The 11121-nt window shown below is 42.9% G+C and overlaps 1 protein-coding gene across 2 annotated transcripts in view; it reads right to left on the minus strand.

Annotated features, from left to right (window-relative positions):
• Jakmip2 (janus kinase and microtubule interacting protein 2) overlaps positions 1–10339 on the minus strand; it is a 59498-nt gene extending 49159 nt beyond the window's left edge. For both annotated transcript variants that reach the window (XM_051163929.1, XM_051163928.1), the window contains exons 1-2: positions 10116–10339; positions 1688–2185 (exon numbers count right to left, since the gene is read on the minus strand). In XM_051163929.1, the coding sequence (XP_051019886.1) occupies positions 1688–2185; positions 10116–10244 (627 nt within the window). In that variant the 5' untranslated portion in view covers positions 10245–10339. The remainder of the gene's footprint in view (positions 1–1687; positions 2186–10115) is intronic.
• Between the last annotated feature and the right edge of the window lie 782 nt (positions 10340–11121).

The raw sequence follows: 11121 nt of genomic DNA on the forward strand, positions 1-11121 counted from the left end.
AAAAAAACAACGGATCTTCTTTCTTTCTTTCCCTCCATGTCCAAAAGTGCATAGGAGAGTGAAGGAAGGGCTAGGAAAAGAAAATTGAGAAAGCAAAGACAGGGACACATACATTAGAAACAGTCCCCATATTATTCTGTTTGTACCCAATTTCTGAGCCACTCTTCAGGTGGTTTAGACTTCTTGTGGTTTAGGAGAATCTCATCTGTGTTTCAGCAACATTCATTGAAAGAAGTAATGAGGAAATTATGAATAATTTGTAGATTTCACACTGAAAGGCAAGCAACAATATTTACTTCGAGGCATCCTTTTAACTCACCTACCCCATGGCTCCGTACTTCAAAGTCTTGACTCCTTCTTCATCAACCATGGTCATTTCAGAAACCAAGAGCAGGGCAGAGACCACTACGTCTGCGCTGCCTTTGGCCTTGATTGTCCAACAGTACAGCAGAGTGAAGTGCAGGTAAATCATTCAGAAAGCATGGCAGAGGCAGGATTTTTACAGTCACACTATGCCACATTACTAAGAAAATGACAAGGACTTAACTTGTAAAAAAAAAAAGTTCTGTGGGAACCACCTTTAGCTTAAAGGGAAAATCCTAGAGACATCATTCAAAGCACAAAAGTGAAATTCCCAGGAAATAGTTACTGAGGATTGGCAGACACAAGGGGGGAAAGGATGGTTTTTCCTAAACAGTAAGCTACTTCAAGAAACATGTAGTGTTAAATATATTCTAAATCAGTGGTTCTCAGCCTTCCTAATGCTGTGGCCCTTCATTACACTTCCTCATGTGTGGTGACCCCCTGAAAAATAATTTTTGTTGCTACTTTAAATTTGCTACTGCTATGAATTGCAACGTAAATATTTTTGGAGATAAAGGTTTAGCAAAGGGGTCCCAAGCCACAGGTTGAGAACTGCTGTTCTAAAAGATGTTACGCTAATCCTCAACTTTTTACATGTAGATGAATATAAATTTTCATTGTAAGATCATGAACAAGGCTAACTAGACCATATTTTGATTTAATCATTTGTTTAAGCATAGTGAGATATCTGTACAGCTTTTTCCTTTGCGTGCTAAATGAAAAAGAAGTAAAATTTTGTGAAGGTTGAACTAAAGAAAACTGAAAGTAGCAAGAAGCTGCTTCTGAATGACACCCAGTTAGAAAACAGAACGGCTCAGAACAAATATTCCTTGCTTACTGTAGGGGAAGGAACTCATTTTTAGAAAATGACCAGGGATTTAATGGTTCCATGTTTGGGCTGAAGAGTCACTCAGGATGTTTTCAACAGTGGCCACTTTCAGACAAATTGTAGAACCATCGCTTTGTCCTGTAAAATACCCAAATGGAGTTTTACAGCTGGAAACCCCACAGAAACAAGCTAAGGGTGGGAGGGTCTGTGATTTAGTCTTTTCAGGCACTACCCCAGAACACAGGTTTCGGCTTGAATACCTATGCGTCCAGATGGATGCATGTGCTTACTATGAAATATGCTATGAAAATGAGGAGTCTAAAATGTCTCCCATTTTACAACTACAATTTCTTCCAAACTACCTAACAATGTACCTCGCGTTTTGGGTAGTGCAGCAGGCCAAGGGGTGCCCCTTGTTTGTCTATCATTACTGAGAAGAGAACACCTGAAAAAGCTAACCGCAGGGAGCTCTGCCCTGCTCTCATTAGTACTAACCAGCCTCCGAATATCCCGTTCTGACTCCCACTTGATCTTCGAGATGGCTTCCTGGTGGGACTGGTGCTCACTCCTAAGGTCCCCGGCCTTGATTTTATCCGCTTGGATCATATTGCTTAGAGCTTCATCCACCTGCTTCTTGGCAGTTTTCAGGTCCGTAATTTCCTGCAAGAGCTTCAGGCGCTCTGCATCGAACTGTTTCCGGGCCTCCTCCCGGGCCTCGATGGTGAGTGCTGTCCTTACTTTGTCACTGCTGCCATCCCGGAGGGCACACAGAGCAGACTTGAGTCTCTGGATTTCCCCGTCCCGCACCTTCACTGTCCTTGACATCTCCTGCTCGTGCTGCTTAATGAGATTCTCGCGCACGGCCTGCAGCTCCTTCATCTTCTCCTCGTGGAGCTTGGCCTTGAGCTCTGTCACCAGGACCGTGTGCTTGCGCTGCTCCAGCTCACGGATCCTCTTTGCTTCTTGCGTCTTCTCTCTTTCAAGCTTTGACACCTAGAGGCAGAGAGGTGAAGGGATGAAAAAGCATAAGCCTCAAAGAAAACACGTGCTCCCAGGCAGGATCTTGCAGCTTAGGCGGCTATGATCTCTTAATACCTTATTTATTAAAAAGAAAATAAAAAGTTCAAGCTACTATGTATAGCTCAGAGGGAAAGGAAGCACTAGCTTAACGCAGAGACTACGGGTGTGTAAAAGGAGGAAACATCTAAGATGTTTATCTTAGGGTGTTCAGACAAATGCTCGATGTTCTGGGGCCTTCTTAAGCAGCGTGTAGTCCACTGATTGGCAGCTCCCAAAGCTTGTTAGAATTGCAGAATCCTGGGCTTCCTACCAAACCTATAAATCAGAATGTGCTTTGAACAGCTTTCCAGGCAATTGCTATATACAGTAATACTGGAAAACTTTGCTGGGATGGTTCTCCCATTAGTGGAGAAGAGACTACAGTTACCCAACCCTGGCTTCACTCACCCACGTGCACACACGTGTGTACACACACACACACACACACACACACAGAGTTTGAAAAAGTAAAGGCAATTTGGGTGCCCTAGGAGTATTACCTATTTGAGTGATTAAGAGTCCCTGCCATTTCTCCAGTTGGAAAGTTTTAATGATACTGTATTTTAAATTCTCATTGAAAATAACTTCCCCCATATAATATATTCTGATTATAGTTTTTTTTCTCTCTCTCTCAAATTTAAGAGCTTTTCAACCTAAAAGTGTTTGAAGAATCAAAGTCCCTTTTAAAATCATTGTAATAGCTGGGTGTGGGGGCACACGTCTTTAATCCCAGCCTTTGGGAGGCAGAGGCAGGCAGATATCTGTGAGTTCAAGGCCAACCTGGTCTACAAAGTGAGTCCAGGATAGCCAGGGCTCTGTTACACAGAGAGACCCTGTCTCAAAAAAATAATAATAAAATAAAAAATAAAAAAAATTAAAAAAGAACCAGACACACCCTAAAATCATCATAATATATTATGTTGCATATCATTACATTATAATATAGAGGATCTGGAATTTTACTTACCTCAGTAACTTACCGATCTTCAGCTATAACAGTATTTTCTAAATGAAGTACTGTTTACTTAACATATAATTTTAAGGCACAGCAGTTAATCTCACAATGGTTATCCTATAAGGGTGCAGAACCCATGAGTACTTTGTGAAGCAAGCAGTCATATGTGTCCAAATGACTGTCTTCCGATCTCTCTTCAGCTTACTGCCCAGCACGGTGGGCACTTGCTACACTGAATACTTGCAACATTGCAAGCATGAGATTAGCTCTGTGTGCAAAATACACTCTGGATTTTGATGACTTATCACAAGATGGAGTTTCTTGTTAGCCCTTTTTTTAATAGTTATGTGTTGAAATGATAATATTCTGTATGAGTTAAGTTAAATAAACTGTATAACGGAATGTAATTGGTCCTTTTCACATTTTAAGATTTCAGCCATAATGAAATTAATGAAAGCTCACATGTCTGGCATGCATTTGTAGCTCACACTCAATTTCTTTGCTCAGTGTTACTCTATAATTCGTTGGGGTTCATTTGGAGAACACAACTTCCTTCCTCTCTTCACACAGCTAGTGATGCTCTCCTTGTAAATCACAATTCTGGCACTACAGTTGTAGCTGCTCCAAAACTGTAGAGGCCCCTTCCCACTGAGACTGGAATCCCCAAACCTCAGACTTGCCAGTCAGGCTCCTATGTGGATGGGGTGGAGCTTCGCTCCTTCTTCCCCTCCTCCACCCCTGCTCCAGACACAAGAGAATATGCTATTTTTTGCATACGGTCTATATTTATCCCTGTCTGCCTGCAGTTTCTTTTCCCTGATGGCTCTCCCTTGACTCTCTTTGGGATGCTCATATTCTTCCTGGCCCAGGTACTTAGAATGTGACCCTGATTGTCTAGGCTTAACCTCATGTCTACTGTTTCTGTCTTTTCCGTGTGCCGTTTTGGTCCTTAGTACATTTTTCTTTATTTAACAGTTTCTGTGCATCCTTCTCTCTCACCCTCACCTCCTCTTACCCTGCCGCAGATTGGAAACTCCTGAGAGACTACCACTGTATATCCACGGGTTGCCTGCACAGCACAAGAAGGAACAAGAAGGCACAGATGCAATTAAAAAGCCATATGCCACTGTTTCCTGGCTAGCCCCATAAGCAGAAACATGAATAATATATCCTGTCATATGGTTTAGAGAACATAGGCTCAGGGAGTTACCAGGGTGAGTATGCATTCATGCGTCCCTTGTAAGACTCTACAGCGAGGCACAAAATCTTCTAACAGCTAGCATTGTCTACTTCCGTTCTGAATGCCTCTCTGTTCTTGACAATCTAGATCACAGTCTCATCTTTCCAGAGTAAACAGAAAATGTTACCTTCCAGGCATGGGATGAGGAAACTACAGCCCATAGGCAAAACTGTCTCTGCCTTTGTGAATAAAGATCTATCGGCATACAGTCATGCCCATCCACTTACACACTGCTTAGGGCTGTTTTCATGTTACCGTGACTGAGTACTTTCTGACACTGTCTGGCCACAAACCTTAAAATATTTAGTGTCTTCCACGTTGTAGGAATATTTGCTGATTTCTGTTCTAGATAATGTATTTATTTTCAGAGGAAGGACTTCTTTTTCTAATTTAGAAACTCAGGTTATCTCCCATGTAAGACATTAGGAATGTACCCTCAGCTTGAGTAATGGGAACTTGGTCCTCCTCAGTCCCAGATGTGTTTATAGCATTGGGAAGAGCATGGTGGCAGCATGCTGCTGGGTCACAAGGTTCTGAGGAAAACAACGCTTCATAGGACAGGGACAAGCTATAATGAGAGTGGACAACAGGTAAGGCATTTTGGGTCTGCATTTCTGGTTCTCCATCTAAGACAGAGGTTCTCAAGTTCCCGATGTTGTGACCTTTCAATACAGTTTCTCATGCTGTGATGACCCCCCCAAACAAAAAAGTATTTTTGTTGCTACTTCATAACGTAATTCCCTACTGTTAATGTAAATATCTGTGTCTTAGATGACCCCTATGAAATGCTTGTTTCACCCACCCCAAAGGGGTCACAGACCCACAGATTGAGCACCACTGATCTAAGAAATAGTGTTTGAAAATACCTGTAATTGTTATTTCCTGGACTAAGTTTTTTTTTTAATGCATGGTAAAATAACTTGAATTGTAAATCACTGTGGTATATAAGGCACTATTGTTTTTAGATATGATTGGAGACACTCCACCCTGAATGACTTATGTCAATTTTTCTCCTTTCAAGGTACTTAACACAGCATCTTCTCCTAATTCTGTCTGTGAGTGCATTGTTTCTCTCAGGTTATAAATAGTACTCTCTCATGTGTGTCTGCAGGGAGATTAAAAGAAGAAAAAATTAGACTGTAAAAATACAGCTGCGTGGAGAATATAATTCAACCCCAAGAGAAGCTAACATGAACAGACGCTGGGCATGGTGTCAATCACTCAGGAGAACTCACAAAACAAACAAACATTTGTTTCATTTGCCATGGAAAATGTCATTGTTTGCAGGATTTCTTGACATGACTTGGTGTTCTGGTAAACTTGTCATGGAAAGTGTTTCCCCTTGAGGGAGAGCCAAAGTATGCAATTTGAGAGACTTGAGAGGGCATAACATAGTGGTTCTTACCCTTCCTACTGCTGCAACCCTTTAATACAGTTCCACCTGTTGTAGTGACCCCCAACTATATATTATTTCTGTTGCTACTTCATAACTTTAATTTTCTACTGTTATGAATTAAAATGTAAGTATCTGATATTTCTGATGGTGGTAGGCGACACCTGTGAAAGGCTCATTTGACCCCCAAGGGGATTGAGAACCACTCCAGTTGTGTGGTGAATGAAGTCTTTTTCCGAACTTATGTATACAGATTTAGGCACAAAAGCAGAAGACTGCAATATTTTGATACAAATCTTGAGCTGATGACACAAATGAGCTATTGCTGAGTAGGAATGTAAATACGAACATGGTGATGTTTTGAAATGGAGAAAATTACGTAGTAAATGAAAATCATTTTGAGCAGTGAGGGCCTTTTGTGGAGATAAGCTCAGCCACAGGCTTGCTGGTGCTCCCGTGTTTTGCTGTAAGGTGATGCCTTTTTAAATAGTCATTGTACATACTAGTACATTTAGCCTGCAGGCCAGCTCTGGGGTATCTGTAGTATTTGTCCCCCCCCAACTATTTTAGGGGAGAAAGTAAGGAATATTCCCTACAGATGCACGACGTAAATTGGACCAAGTGTGTCCTAGAGCCCAGGCCTGACAGCTCTCACACTTTCCACAAACTCCTTTACCTCTGCTGCCCTTCCTTCTCCCGACTGCCCCTCCTCGCCCACTGGCATATTGGTTGAGGATCGCCTGCCTTCTCATCGGATTGAGCTAAAGATGACTCAGTGTATCAAAAGTGAGTGACTAAGCAACAGTAGATACTTTTATGTTCATTTTGAAAATGTTGCATATGGTAATATACTATACAGTGTTGTATCAAGCCACCACCAACAAAAATGCATGACTAGAACCACCATAAGGCATGACTAGAATGTGAATACTACATTAAGAGTGTAGTAACTATTTCCAAATAGAAAGAAATGCCCTTGGGATATGCTGGGTTCCCTAGTATTCGTGACATATAGGAAGACACTGGGACTACAGAGGCCATAAGGAGTAGGTGTGGGGGTGGAGAGGCAAGGCCGAGGAACATTGAACCAGGCTGTGAAAATGAACTTTCAAATCCTCTCTGCCATCGAGATTCTATGGGAGGAAAAGATCACTATGGAAAACTCATCCCCGTGTTAAAGGTTCCAGTGGGACACAAGCAAGTGGAGTCATGACTGCTTTACGCAGACCCCTCTGTAAATTCTGCCAGGATAAATACGGAGGTGACTGGAGTTTTAATGCACTCTTAGAAGCTGAGGATTAATAGTCACAGTGGAGTTAAAGGCAAGGAAATGGCTGTGAAGTTATCAAGATGGGTCAAGCTACCAGAAGCTGAGCTTTGGAGTGTCTGCTTTGCATATTCCTGGAGAGCGAATTCAGTCAGCCAACAGGGACTGTCACCTGAGCCTAGGGACTCTCAGACTAAAGCACTGAGCCTGGAAAACAGCAGCAAGGAAGATGCTTTATGGGTAACTTTCTAAAACCTGAGGAGCAATCTTCCCCTCCCCTCCCCTCCCCTCCCCTCCCCTCCAATATCTTCTTTCAGACACTCATGCCCCTTGAAAACGGAAGCAAAGGTGCAGAAACAAATGAATACCACATTCTAAAGTTGAGGCATGAACCAGTGGTTCTGCGAACTGAGGATAGAGAACATGTTTTCTTTTTTTTATTTTTTATTTTTTATTTTTTATTTTTTTGAGAACATGTTTTCTTTTCTAAGGGGTTGGGGAGGGGCGTCAGAGTCGGGGTGAAGAAGGGTAGAGGTCAGGTGTTCAAGCACCACCTTGATGGAATTGCCATTTTGGAGCCTCCACTTGCTGCCAGCAAGTAAATTAAGCAAATTGAAGCTCGTTGTTCCTTCCAGTGAAATCAAAATGGTAACCACAGGCTTCCTTTGTCCCAAACATGCTGTGAAGACTGCAAGGCCAGGTGTCAAGTGCTTTGCAGACTGAGCTGCCGCTTCCTGCGGCTGCTCCTGTTTGGAGCCATTACTTCCCAGCCTGTGCAGCCCTCACTGTCTATCTGCTGCCTGTACCTGAGGACCCTGTTCTCTGCTCTCATTCTTTGTTGCCATGCCCATCACTCATCGACATGGTAGCCTAGCTCTGAGAGGAAATGCGTTCCCTGGAGAATCCAGTGGGGACTTTCTCATCCCAGTGCAATCTGCACTGAGCATGGATGCAATTGTGGCCTCATTGCATCCACAGACAGGAAAATAGGCCCGTAGTGGGGTCAGAAGACCCTTTCCAAGGAAGGAGCAGTCTTTCATGCAAGCCTGTGCTTTCCTATCCAAATGTTAAAGTTATAACATGGCAATAGCAATATTACCATACTACAATAGTAATATTACCAAAGAGATGTCAGGAAACATGTAAAAAAAAGTTACACAGATTCAGTCAGTAAACAGTTTTGGGCACTGCCTGAACACCAGGCAGCTACTGTCTGCAGTAGCAACAATGCCTGCCTGGGCGAGAGGAACTGAGGGTCAGATGAGACAAATGGCACAACACACTTTCCATGTTTGCCATCACTTACCCCTCCCACCAGTGGATCCTCTCATGCTTACATGGAGCAGGTGCCTCTGCAGTCCCACTTGACAGATGAGGGAAAGAAAGCAAGGTAGGATGTGAGGACCTGCTCCTGGTCAGCCAGGTGCTCGGTGTAAGAGCTGGGACTGTCGTGGGATTGAGCGTGCATGTCAGAGAGCCATCATGGATAATGTACATTCAGCAAGCTGTAGCTAGCTATTTATATTATCCACCAGAGCACTTACGATGGACTTTGTTCTTTGCGCATGGGGAATTCTGTAAATGCCAACAGCATTGTGTGTTTTGCTGGGGAAATGAGTAATGGCCCATCATCCCAAAGGTTTCCAAGCTTTAAACCATTGTCTCCCAGTAGTTGAGTTATCATTTTACCATAAGAGCCTCAGGGCTAAACAGAGAGTGTAAATTCATACCTTGGCTTTGATCATGCTCTCCTCTAGAGAGCCTGTTCCTTCGAAAACACAATCGTATTTATCTATAATGAAATTGCTTTATGATTCGTTTGCCCTCGACTTTACTTTGCTGCTGATGTGCAGAAAGCCTTTGCTCTAACTCCTGTAGGAAGGGTATAACTAACTACGAGGGAGGGAGGGAGGAGGGCAGAGGTACCCAAGAGAGGAGAGGAGAAGGCTGCATTCTTCTTTAAGAGGCCTACTGCCAGAGCCTTGTCAGAAGAAGAGGGGATGGCACCTGCCTGCCAACATGGATGCTGTGCCAGGCCATAGAAGACTGGCTAGGTATCATCCGGGAGCTGTCCATTTAAAAAAGCTTGGGTGTGTGGGATACTTGCAATGGGAGGGGTCTCCTTTGGAATTTTGTAGGTTTTTTTTTTTCTTTCCTAAACATTCCTGTAACCATCATTTGTCATCCTATCTTTACTAAAAGGAGCCTTCTCACTTCAAACGTTACTTTGCCCAAGGGAAGGGGAAACTGAGTGGACTGGATGCTGGTAGTTGGCAAGACTATCAGGAAAAGATCGAGCTCGTACAGCGAGCTAGTCCTCAAGACTGAGTCTCCTCATCCGAATCTACGCTGCTTCCTTACTTCACCTTCTTACTCAGAATCCTTGACTTGTGGCATCAGGAACCTCAATTTCTACTGGGCTCTCTAAGGTTATTCTTTTGCAGAGTGATGTGTGAGAGGTGAGAGTGTAGGAACAGAATCAGACATCCAAATTACACAGAGAGACAAGGAGACATGCAAGTCTGTTTCCAAGAAGAGAGAAAAATAAATAATGCCTAGAACTGCAGAGTCACGAATGCCTTTTAAATGTGAGAATGTGTTCCTCTTTGCTTCACGGGGATCCAGATACTATTTCCTGGATAAACTTCACATTGGAGTTTATTAATCGAAAGCCAACCTTAGCTGAAGCAGGAAGAAATAGCCTCCGACTGATTCCAAACTCATTTATTACTTTCATTGAAATGGGGTGAAACAGGTTTGGGGTAGAATTACATCTTTACAGTGATCTCAGAGGATGCTAAAACACTGAAATACGATATTTGCTAGTTTGTGATCATGAGTATTTTCCTGTAATAGTTATCTATATGAGGTAATAATTTTATATTAACATGGCTGTTTCCAGGCTGAAGCAACCAAATCCCAGGATTCAAAGGCATTGATGAACGCAGTGCACGTGAAGGGCACATCGAGGGCTGGCTGGAGCTGGGGCCCCAGGCAACTCCTACTCACCTTGGATTTCTCTTGGTGCAGCTCTATCTGAATGTCTGTGAGTTTGGTCCTGAGGTCTTCGTTGGCAGCCTGAAGGGCGACAATGAGTGCCTCGGGCTTCTCGCCCTTGTTTCTCCCCTTTTTGGACATTATTCCTTTCTAAGTGGAGTTTTTTTGGATTTTAATCCTCTCAAACAGGCACTGCCATGTTACTGTTTCATTTCCCGGATTGAAATGTGTCAGCCACTACTGCATGGTGTTCCTTGCTAAGGTCTTCTCAAACGCTGCTCCGGAAGCCCTAGAAAGAGACAGAGACGGTGATGACTGTTTGCTGAAGGCATGAGTTTGTGCCAGTCCATCCACTCCTAGTCAGAGTGGCCTGAGGCCTCTCCTGAGGCCCTCCTGTCTCCAGAACTTCCTCTTTACCATGTTTTGTATCTAACGCACAGTGGCACTTTCAATTACACTGACATTTGCTTAGAATCCTTTACCCAAAGTGTATGTCTTTCACATTGATGAGTGCCCCTTTTGGGAGCACCAACCCATCCTTCTGTCTTTTCTCCATGTCACTCATTGATATTTTTGTCATTAAAGTCATTAAAAGAGGGCACACATATGGGGACATCCTAGTACTCATACCTCAAATATAAGAAAATACTATATTGTATATAATATATATATATACTATATGTATAGCTGGATGTTATTTAATGGTTAAGATGTGAACAGTGGAGAATAAGTAGATTACTAGATTGAGTCCCTCACTCTGTTAATATTGTTATAATTACCTTCAACTGCTTTTGCTGGTACAATATGTTTAAGTCAGGGTTCCATGACAGGAAAGTCAATCACACACATCCCCCCATCTTCCTACTATCTGTCACCTATCTACCTAATATCTATCTGTCTGTCTGTCTATCTATCTATCTATCATCTGTCTGTCTGCCTATCATCTATCTATCATCTGTCTGTCTGCCTATCATCTATCTACCCATCTGACATACACCAACCTACTTTCATCAGCAGC

Source organism: Acomys russatus, chromosome 20 (genome assembly GCF_903995435.1).
Source record: "Acomys russatus chromosome 20, mAcoRus1.1, whole genome shotgun sequence".
Classification (NCBI taxonomy): Eukaryota; Metazoa; Chordata; class Mammalia; order Rodentia; family Muridae; genus Acomys; species Acomys russatus.